This window comes from Talpa europaea, assembly GCF_964194135.1.
Source record: "Talpa europaea genome assembly, chromosome: 8".
In the NCBI taxonomy this organism is placed as follows: Eukaryota; Metazoa; Chordata; class Mammalia; order Eulipotyphla; family Talpidae; genus Talpa; species Talpa europaea.
In genome coordinates this window covers 79,106,152-79,120,979 of record NC_140075.1, presented here as the reverse complement: position 1 = coordinate 79,120,979, position 14,828 = coordinate 79,106,152, and the positions used below count along the sequence as shown (strand labels likewise).

Genomic DNA, 14,828 nt, shown 5'->3' with positions numbered 1-14,828 from the left:
CATGGTCACCTCCCCACGGGTCTCACCCACATCTGTGTCACCCAGTCCACGACCAAAAGACAAGCGCAGTTTCTTCACATGTCTCTAGGCTCCATGCGCCTCCTCCATGTCTCCTGGCTCCATCCTGCTTCCTTCCTCAGTCTCTTCTTCAGCTTCTCCTCTTCCTGCTCAGCTCCACCCTCCCTTGGGTGGGGCAGGGAACCTCCCCCTTTCCTGGGGACCACCCTGTTACAATCCGCCCTTTTAATTTTTATTCCACCATATCTATGGTGGCACAATCTCAGGGTGTAGTCTTAGGAGACAGTCTTTTTTAGGGTTACAATGTAAGAGAAGCAACAATTAGTCAGCAGCATTGTCTATGAATGTCCAGTATGACAGTTTTCCATTCTGAAAAATAGTCCATTATACCAGCCAAAAGAAAAAAAAATAGGAGCATTAGCTAAAACAAGACAGCAAATATATCAAAATCACAGGGGAAAAAAATCTTAAAATGGTTCAACTGATGTAAAACACAAATTTTCTCAACCTTGATCCCAAACTTTTAACAGCAAAGCAAAAGTTTGCAAACTAAATCTACTTTTAAACCATTTTTCCTATTTTTGCATAAAATCACAGGGCAGAAATAACTAACAGCAATTTTTAGCTGGCTTTGTTGAAATATTCCATACAGGATCAGAGCGAACCGGTGGCATCCAGTCAATGTATGCTTCAGGTATAAAGTTGGTCTCATCAGACTCCACCTGGGCTTTCCTCTTCTCGAGGGTACCAGGGCATTTTCGTTGGCCGGGTTGTCCAGTCCTGCCAATGGAGGCAAGCTTCCTCACCTTCTTTGGAGGTCTCTGGAACCCTACAAACAAGGCAAACAGGTTCTCTTCTTCTTGGTTCAGCTCTTTTTCAACTTTTTGGAAGAACTCCACACAAAGCCACACAATCAAACTCACGTCCAATTTTTTTGTTAAAACAGACAAAATCCCTATGGAAGTTATGCAAAAACAGACTCTGAAATAAGTAGCCAAAAATTACTACCACTATTTGTATGCTGTGTTGGTATCAAGGGGAGAGAAAATGTGACAAGTTAGTTTTGCTGGAAAAAAAATTGCAACCGTGCTGCAGATCCTGGTTACTCAAAACAAAACAAAACAAAATAAAACTTTGTGGATTTAGGACAGAATGCATAAAAAAATTTCCAGTATTATGTCAAAGAAACCTTAGTAAATGTCAGGTGTATTTCCAGGTCTATTCAGTCCTTTGTAGGAAAGTTTTTTTACTCTCAACAGTTCCATCAATAGGAATCTGTTGAGACCTTTTCTCCCTATCTTTCCAGAAACAATTTCTGTAGATGTGAAACAATTGAATTATACAATATTACAAGGTGACAATCACCATTGACAATTTACATACATACCAGATACTGACAGGTTTTTTCATACACATTTTAGAAAACTACTGTTAACATTTTGTACATATCAAAGTTTTACCATTTTCCCAAGTGACAATGCTTCCCTTCCAGTTTTACTTCATTAGGTAAAAGCCAAATAGAACAAATTCATGTAATGCCTTCCCAGGAGGAAAAGGAGAAACTTTGTGGAGTGTCTCAGGAGCTCTACTGAGGTTCCACAAAATTTCCTTGCATCAGCCAAATGACAGGCTACCAAATTTGTACTTGAATTTTGATTTCTGGGAAGCTTTGCCATAAATATCAGAAAATTAACAGAAACAACAATATTCAATCTCTATGAAGGCACCGGCTTAGTTAAGTAGCACAATGTTGACAATCAAACCATAACCTTTAGTTTTTCTCATAACTGGAGACTCTTTTTTTTTTTTCCAACGTCTATGGGCACCATGTATACCAATTTGTCAATCACTTGAGGTCAAGACAAGGACACAAGGAAAGGACATACAGACATACAACATATAGACAGAAAGAGCTCTTTAGTTACCATTTATCACGCATGGGATATCTCATGCAACTGCAGTTTTACTCCATAGGCTCAGAAAAAAAAGTCAAAGTCCAAAAAAAAATGTGGAGTGTTGCTGGCAGAAAAATTTCCAGTTGTCATCCTACAAACCTAAGACTTTGGAAATAGGAAGGAAAAGTTTTATTAATCACAAGAGTTACATGACCTTGTTTATCACCTTAGGGTTTTCAGTGTTGAAGACTTTTTATTAGAAGTCAATCCTGGGGTATTCTGTACAGCAACTGAAAGAATAAAAGTAACAGTTAACTTTTAAGCAAAAGGAGTCATCTCTTGTTAGCCACCAAGCAGGCAATCCTTGGGTTTCCTGGAATAGAACCTGAAAAAGCAAAATCAAATTATCAGTAATTAACTTTCAATTAAAAGGAGTCATCTCCTTACTTCTGTTAGCCACTCTGGGACAGAAGCTGAAAGAGCAAATTAAACATCTAAACACAAATTACACCTCCCCCACACTAGGGAGGGACAACAACAACACAGGTATGAAAACCTGGTACAGTTATATGATGCACCCTAAAGAGTGCTTTCCATAACAGACCTTCCTCAGTAGGAAGCAGAAACTTAGAATCTTGTCTTACACCAGCAATTGAACAAATCCAGGATTCAAAATGGCAAACATGCCCAAAACAAATTGTGCAGACAAAATTCACAGCAGCAAATCCTTTCAGACTCAGACAAAATCTTGTAAATTTTTCTGATCCAGACTTTGCAAAAATTCAAGTTATCTCCAAGAATCCATCAAGGATACCAGCAATTACCAGTTACTGCTTAAGGCTACTCTGCACTTAATGCCCAGGCATACATTTGCTAATTTAAACACCACTCTTCCACAATTGGCTTGCAAAATCTATCAGGCAGAGAGCAGGAAGTAGCCAAAGCAACATACCCCTGAAGAACCATTATTGCCTTTAGAAATGCTAATGAGACAGCAGAGATTACAAAAAGAAAGAAAAAAAGAAGTTCCAAAGTCCTAGCAACAAGAACCTCTGATTTTTACAAGAGCCCGCCAAGTGGCCTCAGACGCCATCTTTGATCTGGCCACATGGTACAATGTACTGCCTAATCTTTTGAGTAAAACTGGCACAGAACAATTTCCACAAATTAAAATTTCTTCGCAAGTCACTACAAACAAATTAGACACAGACACACAGATCTTCACAAAGCCCAAGCCAGTTTTTCAACAGCAAATCGACATATGAAACAAACACACTGGAGAAACCAAAAATCACATTTGCGCTTATGGTAGCCAGTGCCATAGGGAAGCCCAATTTCCCCATGGGGCTGACTAACCATGGATGGCTCTGTCCTAAATCACGTTGGACGCCAAATCTGTTATAGGACAGGGAGAGGGGCAGCCCAAACCCCGCAAACCCGCCTATTCTAAATGGGTTCTGCCATCCGCCGCATCAACACAAAACATATGAGACTTTAATGGGAAGGAACTTTAATAAAACTAGAAAACAATACAGGTAAGGCAAAGAGTCTAGTTTCTAAATGAAGCACCCAAAGTTACCCGTCCCCTCGTGGGTAAAAGTCCATCCAAATGGGATTGGCCCAGAGCAAGGCCCCAAAGCCTGCCACAAGTCTAAAGCATCTTCCAGTGGGGACCCACAGCAAAGGGTCAGAAATAACCAGACAAGCCCGGAAGGAAAAGAGCAAAATCAACATCAAGATAAAAACTGCCATGGTCACCTCCCCACGGGTCTCACCCACATCTGTGTCACCCAGTCCACGACCAAAAGACAAGCGCAGTTTCTTCACATGTCTCTAGGCTCCATGCACCTCCTCCAGGTCTCCTGGCTCCATCCTGCATCCTTCCTCAGTCTCTTCTTCAGCTTCTCCTCTTCCTGCTCAGCTCCACCCTCCCTTGGGTGGGGCAGGGAACCTCCCTCTTTCCTGGGGACCACCCTGTTACATGAGGACATATCTACATTATCAATTTAGTAACTTTGTTCATCTGTTCTTTCAAAAATATCGGAAGCTATTCTGCCTATTGACTGAATAGTTTAAAAGCATACAAGTCACAATCTATGCCTTACTTTAGTTTAAATCGTAATTAAAACAGAAGACTTTAAGAAATAGAGAAAGAAGTACCATTCACAACAGTGAGATGTAACAATTTTGGGGCTGACTGATCTATGTGGCTGTATGAAGAGATAGTGCCTGATTCAATTGTCACTGATTGGATGAGAAACTTGCCACAGTTAGAAGAGAATGTGTGAATCTTGATGTGTGAGACAGCGAAATCCTTCCCATAAGCTATTTTTCTAGAAGATGAAACTATCCATCACATTGTAAAGATCACTTGGGAGTCCACACAGGATCAATGATGAAAATTAAAAATTAATATGTCATAATATTTATATTCTATAGGTTTGAACTCTAAATGTTTATGCTTTTCATCTAAATGAGTCAATTAGCTGCATTATAACAATTATATCAGTGGATTACATCACTGATGGAAGAAATTTATACAATATCTAAATGCTGTACATCTAGCACATCCAGAATTACATCTTCCAATAATGATGTTTTGTGAAAAACAAACAAATATGTCCTGCAAAAACAAATTGTAAAACCAACCATTGAAAACTGACCGTAGAACTGAGCTGAAGCACCCAGGAGAAAGGAGTAAGAACAAGGTGGGGAGATAGCAGAAGAAATCATGGTGGAGGATATGGGTTCCTTGGTGATGGGTGTGCTATGGAGGTCACACCTGAAGGGGGAAACCCGTATTTCAAAAATACCCACAACAATGTAAACCAGTGTTACTACCAAAACAAACAAACAAACAAAAAGAAACAAAACAAACATGTCTGAAATGCTTGGTTGGTTTTTGTTTTTCAAAATTAGCAAGAACTATATTAACAAGGAAGAGTTTTTTCAGAGTAGTGGTCATTAATAATTTATTTTCTTAATATTTCATACTTCTCTAAATGATCATTTTTGATTTATTTCTGTCTACATTGTATTATTTTAAATATCCTCATAGAAAAACAAAGGTATTAATATTTATTTTGTGGAAGATTTAAGCTAAAAAGTAAATATTTATAGGGATTTTCAAATACAATTTTTATTTTGTAATATATATAGTAATAAATATATTTCATAATATGTATAATTTGTATTAAATATTTCAAAGTACAAAGGAGATGCAAATTATTCAGGCATGCTTCTACCATGTTTGTACATTTCTGAAGTTATTTCAACTGGCATAAAAGCAATTGCTAAATTATTTTAATGTATCATATTTCTGATATATATCACAAATTTGTTTAAGTCACTACATTTTTTAAAGCATTTTATAGTTAATTCTTTACATAAAATAAGCCATGATATATTCAACACTGTGGATAGACGTTCTATACGTTGTCTTTCATATATATAAAGATGTCCTTTTTAAGTTGATGAAGTTGAATTTATATAGCTTTTCCTTTATAAATTGTTCTGTTGGTATCATAAAAACAAAAACCATGAAACTTTACTCTTATGTTTTCATCTAAGAGTCATATTTTTAGTTCTTACTTTATGCGTATAATACATCTTGAGTTATTTTATTTCATTTTTGGTTTAAGGTCAAAGTTCAACTTTATTCTTTATGTATCTGTGTAGCTATTGTCCCAGACCATTTGTTGTAAAAACTTTTTCCCCATTGATTTTTCTTGACACTTTTGTGAAAAATCAGTGTCTATAAGGAGTTATTTTTGAATTCTCAATTCAAAAAATATTCCAATGACCTATGTGTTTATTTCTGCCCAATACTGCAATGTCTTTATTACTGTAGTTTCATCAGTTATGAAATTGGGCAAGTGTGAACCCATCAACTTTGTTTATCTTTGTCAAGATTATAAGGGTTATTCTGAATACAATGCAATTCTATTAGCATGATCTTAATAATTACTGAAAAAACAAATAGCCATGACTTTGATAGCAACCACTTTGGATTTTTAAATCAACTTGGAAAACATTCCATATTAATAATATTGATTCGTCTAGTCAATGACCATGGGTATCTTTCCATTACTTAGATGTTTAATTTCTTTCAGCAATGTTTTGTAAATCTTAGTGTACAAAACTTCAATTTTTTATTAAATTTATTCCTATATATTCTTTTTAATACTATGGCATATTTAATGTAGTGTAATTAAAAAATTCTGATTGATCATTGCTAGTGTAAAGAAACAAAATTGGTATTTAAATTGATCTTATATCTTGCAACCTTAACCAAACACATGAATTAGTTTAATTATAATTTTTAGATGCTTCAAGATTTTCTATATAGCAGATAATATTTGCACACATAGCTTGTTGTACTTCTTTCCCTCCAATTTGAATGCCTTTATTTGTCTTGTTTTGTTTTGACTTGTTGCTCTGACTTGAACATCTACTACAATGTTGAGTAGATGAGTGAGAAAAACCATTCTTGTTTTGTTTAAATATGAGGTTAGCTATAGGTTTCACAATTAAATATGAGGTTAGCTATAGGTTTCCATAGGCAACCTTTATCAGGATGATAAAGTTTCTCTTTGGTTCTAGTTTTTCTAATATCATTGTTATAAAGTATACTAGATTTTGTCAAATATTTTTTCTGCATCAATTGGGATAATTAAATTTTTGGTTTTTATTACATTAATCTCATGTATCATATTAAATTCAACTTATTTTGCCATAGTAAGACAAATTCCATTTGGTATTGGTATTTAATCATTATTATGCATTCCTGGATTTGCTTTGTTAAGATTTTGTTGAGAATTTTGTATCTATATTCATAGGGGATATTGGTCCACAGCTTTCATTTCTTATGATTTTTTTCTGATTTTTGGTGTTAATTTCAATACAAGTCTCAGAATGAACTGGTGTTTGCAACTCTTCTACTTTTTGGAATGCTGTGCAGATAAATGGAGAGATCAAGTACAGATAATCTGACAAATGGTTTCAACTGAGATCCATCACCAATAAGCAGCAGCTACAAATGTGTGTGCAAATCCTGCAAGGTATTTTCAGCCCCATTTGACACAATTGCATAAAAAACTCCAAAGACCTCATAGCTGAACCTAGCCAACTATCAGAGACTTTAGCGATAATAACAATAGAATTATCATTAGTTTATACCATAGAGTTTGCGGTTACATAATTACAGATTATTGAAACAGATTTAGCTACTAGCAGTGGGGTTCTACGAAACCAAACTTGCAATAAATATTTACTTTGAGACCTAGTGGTGGAAACATACTAGCTTTGAAACTGTTGATAGAATTCTAAAGGGTCTTGACAAGGGTTTTGTTGACTACATAACAAAAAATGAGAAAAAATAATTATTTGGAGTTAGAGGAGAGGTTTCATTGTGATGTCCTGATAGAAATTTTAGCAACATGCTTGAGGGAGGGAAAACGGGGAGTAGGAGGAGGGGAATGTACTTCATGAACTGAATATCTGGATATCTAGATATCTGGATATTAGATTTCCAGTCAAAGTATTGAAAGTATCATCTTACTTCTTCTATTTGCGCATAATGAAATGAGAAGGAGAGAGATTAGTGAACAAATGGTTAGATATAAAGGAGAGAACATTTGCTGGTGTTGAAATAAAACTATTTCTTGTTCTCAGATCCTCCAGATGGCAAACAATTTTCAAATGCAGAAACAGTTTTCTAGCAAAGACAAATTCCAGGGCATTATCAGGAAAACATAATCTACAGACAAAGCAAAGAGAAATTCTTTGTTAAGGTCTTTGTTAAGACCTCAGAAAGACTTAAATTGGTACCTCAGACACTAGCAAAAGACAGGATGTCCTCTAAGCATTTTAAGGGTCTATCTTTGCAGATCATTCAAACACTAAGGACTTCTAAGAATCTTAGGAGTGTTTTCCTAGAAAGACTTTCAGGGAGCACAGTGTAGAATAGGGCTTATCTTAAATAGATTTGTGAATGGGATTTTGGCTTAATAATATGAGCACCAACATAATTCATACAGCTTTACAAAGTATTAAAGGGACTTTTATCACTAGAAAATATACCACACCAGATTGACGAAGACAGAGATCATACAAAATGAAAACGGGTATTTAGATCACATAATTTCAATGGGCATCATGTGACAGATTTAGAATACTACTCGGCTACAAGCACAGGTCTCTTGTGGGAAATGAAATTTCCAGGGGACAGAAATTAAGATTCCAGAGGGTGTAGCCCAAATTTACAGAATTATTCTCAAGGAGGAGGACTGAGTCATAATCAAGGAACCAGCAACATGTGTCTGCATAGTTTCCAAATTTTCTGTGAGCCACAGACTTGGGTTCCTATTTTCATGCTTTGTGAATACCAAACATCTTTAGTAGTTGTGTTATGCTTGCTCCACTATTGTGCTTTGGATATTTGGAGAATAGATTATTTCTCTCTTAGTTAATGAATCTTCAGATTGAATGGAAAAAAATTTATCTAGTCTTGAACTTGTTTCATATCAAACTTGAACCTAATGCCCTCAAAGATGCATATTTAAGGAGTTATAGTAAATATATATATATATATATATATATATATATATGCTTGTGGGAGGGATATAAATTATCTATGGCTAGAGGGAAGATTATGGTGATTTTAAAGCATGTTCACCAATCATTGATACACCTTCTGTCATTAAGTGGAGTCTAATTTCTCTGACCTTGAACATGAGCTAATGTGAATCATTAAGGTTACTCCTAATGAAAAGCCTACAACAGCATTGGTAATATGTGACCTGAGACTAGGTGGTAGACTTTTCACATGGCTTTCTCTCTGGGATATGTGCTCTAGGAACCCAGTCACCATGCCGTGATAAAGTCCAGGTCACATGAAAAAGCACATGTCATTCCAGTGGTTGGTAGCACCAGTCAAAAATTCCATGTAACAAAATTTAAAAATTTAAAAAAATAAAATACAATAAAAATGCCATGTAACAGTTAGTTACACATGTAAGGGAAGTAGCTTTCTTTTTGAGATGACTTTAATCTCAGCACCCATCTGATTTGCAATATTATGGACAGATCATCTGGTAAAAAACAGGCACATGTGGGAGTAAGGGGTCGGAATAGTAAGTCACCTTTGAGAAGGTAAAAATATCAGTAACACGTAAATGAATCAAGTCTCAATAAAACTTTAATATTTGTTGGGTTGGTGCAGAAAACAACTTGTCTTTTAGCCACTCAGGATAATGTCCCAGGGCCTCCCTGGTGATGCAAGGGGTTAAGATGCAACCTATGAAGGTGTTTGCAGCCTCTGCAGCACAAGTTCAATCCCCAGCCCCCTGCCAGCCAGGGAGCAACCCACATGGTGCAGCAGACCTCTCCTGACTTGCCCGCTGCTCCCCTCAGCAGTGTACTTTGGTCAATCTGCCTATTCTGTTCCCTACTCTGTCTCTGGTGAATTCTCTCACCCCCACACACACCTCTGGCCTGTACCCCAGCTCTTATATGCATTAATAAATAAATCTTAAAAAAAAGATAATGTCCCATAAGTAAATCCCCTATCATTAAAACTACTACCTACTAAACTGGGGTAGCCTGCATCTTTCTTTTGCCCTCTGTACGTGGGGGTTACTTTTGGATTATACCTGGGATGCACCTGAGTTTTGCTCCAGTGCAACCAAAATCCACAGGCAAAGAAAAACATGAGATTTTACCTCTCCAAAACTTTTACAAGAAAAGATTCTTCATGCAGGAATCAATAAACACAGTGGTTCAACAGGTGTACCAAGTAGTAGGGCATTTTATCTCTGATCCAGTTCTCCATATTAGTTGCCATCATAGAAAAATGCAAATGGATTAAAAAGTTTGAGAGGTGGGCTTCCCTGGTGGCACAAGGGGTTGAGCACTGCACTGTGAAGCAATCTGCAGCCTCTGCAGCACGAGTTCAATCCCCCACCAGCCAGGTAGCATGGCACAGCAGATCTCTCCTGTCTCACCCGCTGCCCCTCTCAGCAGTATGTTTCAGTCAGTCTACTTGTTCTGTTCCCCACTCTGTCTCAGGTGGATCCTCTCTCCCGTCCACATCTCAGGCCTGTAGCCCAGTTCTTGTATGCATAAATGGATAAATCTTTTAAAAAGAAAGTTTGAGAGGTGAGATAAAGCTTTCAAAAAAGTTTTCCATTTATCAGTTGGAAGAGTCAATTCATAATTAAAGAACCATTATATCTAATTGTTGATTTTGACTTTCATAAAGAAAAAGCTTGATTCAGTAGATAAAGTGGTCATTTATTAAACATACAAGATTCACTTAACTTGAAATACAGTTGGGTGTTATGATATCAATATTTAAATAATCTTACTAATAATCTTACTATTTGTGTCATGCAAGTCTGTAAACCTAATAAACCACACAAGCTTCATATTATTGGCAAGCAATCTGGGTCTAGGGAAATAATAACATTGCTGTCATCATTGTGCCTCTTAAATAAAAGGACACGGAGTTACATCTAAATGAGAGAAAGCCCATGTTCTCAATATGTGAGAAGACAAGCTTCAAATACAGCACCCTAACCCTTGACCACTGTTTCTCAGATATTTATATTAGATTAAACCTTTTATAAAAGAATATTTTTAAATATATATATGTAGATTCTTTGTGTTGATTCAAATCATTTTTAGCATTGTTATCATTATGTTTTATTATACCATCTCTATTATTTATCAACCATATTATAAATTATATCTGAGGAAGCATATTTAAATATTTATAATTGTAAAACTATACATCAATTACTTACTATATAATACTGATTACTGGCTTATAAATTCTGTATATATGAGAATCTTAAACAAGTTACAAGAATTACAATCTAAAGTCAATCAAATTCTAATAGCATATTTATGTGCTACTTCTTGAAAGGTTTTTTTTTTTTCAATTTTCTGGAACAGTGTAAAACATTTATTCATTTTAGGGGGACACATCCTATAGTACCAAAGCAAGGTAAGTATATATACTTAGTTACTCTATTCAAAACAAAAACCAGATTCCCAAAGAGAAAATAATGAAAATGTATAAAAATATATTTTATTTAAAGAAGAAAATTCATTATGCCCAGAAACTAAATAGTTAGAATTATCTGACTATATTTCTATTAAAAAAATAGTATATTTGTCAAATAGATAAGGGAACCATTATGAGTCAGATGCATAAAAGACAGGCAACATGACCACCCATTAGCCATGACAATAGGTAAAATTGGCCTCTTTTACATTCACTACTCAATTCAAGGAAAAGGTAGTCAAGATGCTCGTCTATGCTCTCAAAAATATTGAGATTACAGCTTCCTGTGTGGTTACTAAGAATCAGATGAAAATGATGGTTCATCACCAGTGAAGGCTTTCACACCTCATTGAGAATCCAAGTAGGAACATGATCTCTGAATCATAGTATATTGTCTAACACCGGAATGACTACAAAATGCTAGAAAATGACTGACTGATCAATAATGTGCATGGTTTAAGCAGCAGCAGAAGGCATCTAGGGCACATGTTAGTTAATATATTAAACTCCCTGCATATTCTTTGAGAAGACAGGTTTTTATCTTTGTGAAATATCAAAGAAGGGGAGGAAGTGTTGCATTGAATTGACAGACAAAATCATTCTTTTTCAGCATTGCACGCAGGCAGAAGATACCAGGAATTTGTATTTCTAAGTTGTAAAATACTAATTTCAATAACTTAAAGTCTACTTTGATGCATAGCTAATCAATAACTGCAGAATAGTGCAGACCTCTTACACAGGGGTTGTAGAATGGGAGAGAGAAACCATAAAGGAAAAAGACTTATCCACAGTAGACACAAAATCATGGAAACTAAACAAGTATATCTACCTGCTTTCTAAGGCTATCTAAAAAATAACCTCTCTCTATGCCTGCCCATCACAAAATTTATTATTTCAGGTTATATATATTAGCTTTAGCCAACTGTGTCTTCTCTATTTTCCCTGGGTATGAATAGCCTAACAGAAGCATGCTAAAGATGACTAACAATGGCTCATAGAAGCCTATTGTATGCATTTCTCCTCATCTTCATGGACATTAACATCCCATTGGTGGCTAAAATTGATGGAGACTTTACAGAAGTCACCAAATAACCATCTAGTTCAAAGGCTTCTTGAATTATATCTGCTGGGCTTCAGTCCCAACAAGACCACATATAGATATTTATATTTTGTTTCAATCAGGTCTCATTCATTATGAATGATGAAAGTAAAGGATATTAATGCATGTTCAATTTGCCTGAAACAAAGTTTCTTTTCTTAATTATTGCAAAATCTTCCTTCTTGGCCTACTTGAATCCATTCAGTGGCCCCTTCCAACCTACTGATGGCGCCATATATAACAAGAAGGATGTCTGTATAAAGATATTTAATGGCCTCAAATAAAAAAGTAGGATCCCTATCTTGCTAAAATAGGATCCCTCTGCCTGCCCCCTGTCATTCCCCCCAGCACACACATATACACTGGATTGGCATTATGGCACTGACCCCCTCACCCATAGACATACCAGCCGTGCTTTGATTCCTTAAATTTCCCATGTTATTGCTTGTTTCAGGGACTTTGCATATGCCAAACCTCATGTGCCACAAGGTACTATATGAAAATCTCTTTCCTGAAAAGTATTCCCTGTCCTTTCCTTAGTCTAGATCAGGGTCTCATCCCACACTCTCAGGGATCACTCTGCTTTTCTTTGGGGGGCATTTTTTTTACTTTTTAATATGATGTTATATGAGCAGCAGCTAAATCGCTCTTCTAAATGTGTAAGCTCAGGGCAGCACAATGTTGCTTGATACTTCAGGTTTATATGGTGAACAGCAGGAAGGGAGGGGGAGAAAACACAAATCTATGTGGGAAGTTCCAGCCCAGGGAGTTTTAATTTGTCTACCTTAATATGGGCATTCTGTAAAACCCCACATACTTTAAGGGCAGGAATTGTTTTTATTTACAATCTATATTTTTCCCTGTTAAAGGAAAAGTATTAGCAGCATATATTCAACTATACTGTTCTACTGTGTAATGGATTTGTGAAATAACAATCAAAAAAGCTTGAAAAATCCAAGTAGGGTGATAAATTATTTGCAAATTCTCCTATTCTTAAATTTTCTTTCTTCCACACACTTTGATCCTGTATTTTTGCAAAATCTAATATCTGAAGGAAAAAAAAAAAAAAACCTCAGTAAGGTGTTAAAGATTAATAAAGCATAAATAGTTTCTTGTTCATTTTCTAGCAGCTGTAACATTTAAATGTGCAAATATCCTTAAGTTAAAAAACTCAGTTGGTATTTCAATTTTGTGGATGCCAGTTTTGGTAATAAAATCACTCCATATGGTCAAATAAATAAAACAAAAGCTTCTTGATTCTAAAGCAATTATCAAGCAGTATCATCAGATATGTTCTCTCCACGCCTGACTCCACTCCTCATTTCTTTCTGAGCCTTATCAGAAAGTTCATGCCAAGAAATGACAAAACCCCAGGGAATGTGGCCACATACTGCAGGAAAATGCATTTTTTTTACACAAAACCTCAGTCAAACGTTCTATGTCCACGTGTCCAAGGCAGATGCTAACAAGTGACCAGTAGTAACCGTTAAAAATCGACAGGGTTGATTCGTTACCCAGCAGCCCATGGGCACTTTATCGGCTCCTCGTCCCCAATACTCCCCCCATACCACCAAGTGTCAAGTCCTCCCACATGCCAGAGAGGCACATCTTCGCCTCTATGGTCCCAACGTTGTGAAGGAGCGTCTTCTCCTCTTCCCTGTGACTCTATGGTTTCTCCTCGGGAAGAGGGGCAATGTATAAAAGGTACATGCGCGTAGGCGAGGGCACGCCATTTTCTCTTCAACGCCAGGACGAGGTTCCTGTGTCACCATGGGCCGCCGTCCAGCCCGCTGTTACCGGTATTGTAAGAACAAGCCGTATCCCAAGTCTCGCTTCTGCAGAGGTGTCCCTGATGCCAAGATCCGCATCTTTGACCTGGGCCGGAAGAAGGCAAAAGTGGATGAATTCCCCCTGTGTGGCCACATGGTGTCCGATGAATACGAGCAGCTCTCCTCCGAAGCCCTGGAGGCCGCCAGAATTTGTGCCAACAAGTACATGGTGAAAAGCTGTGGAAAAGATGGTTTTCACATCCGTGTGCGGCTCCATCCCTTTCATGTCATCCGCATCAACAAGATGCTGTCCTGTGCTGGGGCTGACAGGCTGCAGACCGGGATGCGAGGTGCCTTTGGGAAGCCGCAGGGGACGGTGGCGAGAGTTCACATCGGGCAGGTCATCATGTCCATCCGCACGAAGCTTCAGAACAAGGAGCATGTGATTGAAGCCCTACGCAGAGCCAAGTTCAAGTTTCCAGGCCGCCAGAAGATCCACATCTCCAAGAAGTGGGGCTTTACCAAGTTTAATGCTGATGAATTTGAAGACAAAGTGACTAAGAAGCGCCTCATTCCTGATGGTTGTGGAGTTAAATATGTCCCTAATCGTGGCCCTCTGGACAAATGGCGAGCTCTGCATTCTTGAAATTTTTGAGACACTGCCTCCTTTGACCATGCTGGTCTGATTTATGTTCAGCAATAAAGTCTGTTTTATGTTCTGTTTTAAATTCTGCTTTATGTTCATCAGTACATTCTGGCAAAAAATTAGTTATTGTTAATACTTTAAATGTTTTAAAAATATCCAATTTTTTGACTATAGACTACTACTAGAGAAATGTTCAGAATAAACACTAGAACGTTTTAACAGGGAGTAATAGTTAAAGTGAGGATGAAACGTGTATAGGATTGATAGAGAAAGCTGTGTAATGCTAATGCAATCACTTTAACTTGGGCGTCTGGGGAAATACATCAAAACTTTT

At 36.9% G+C, this 14,828-nt stretch overlaps 1 protein-coding gene across 1 annotated transcript; it reads left to right on the top strand.

The window, feature by feature from the left end:
* Positions 1 to 13,849: 13,849 nt before the first annotated feature.
* Positions 13,850 to 14,494, top strand: RPL10L (ribosomal protein L10 like; the record flags this gene model as incomplete). The annotated part of the gene is made up of 1 exon (XM_084239780.1): positions 13,850 to 14,494. The coding sequence occupies one exon, from the start codon at positions 13,850 to 13,852 to the stop codon at positions 14,492 to 14,494; it is 645 nt and encodes a 214-aa protein (XP_084095906.1).
* Positions 14,495 to 14,828: the final 334 nt, after the last annotated feature.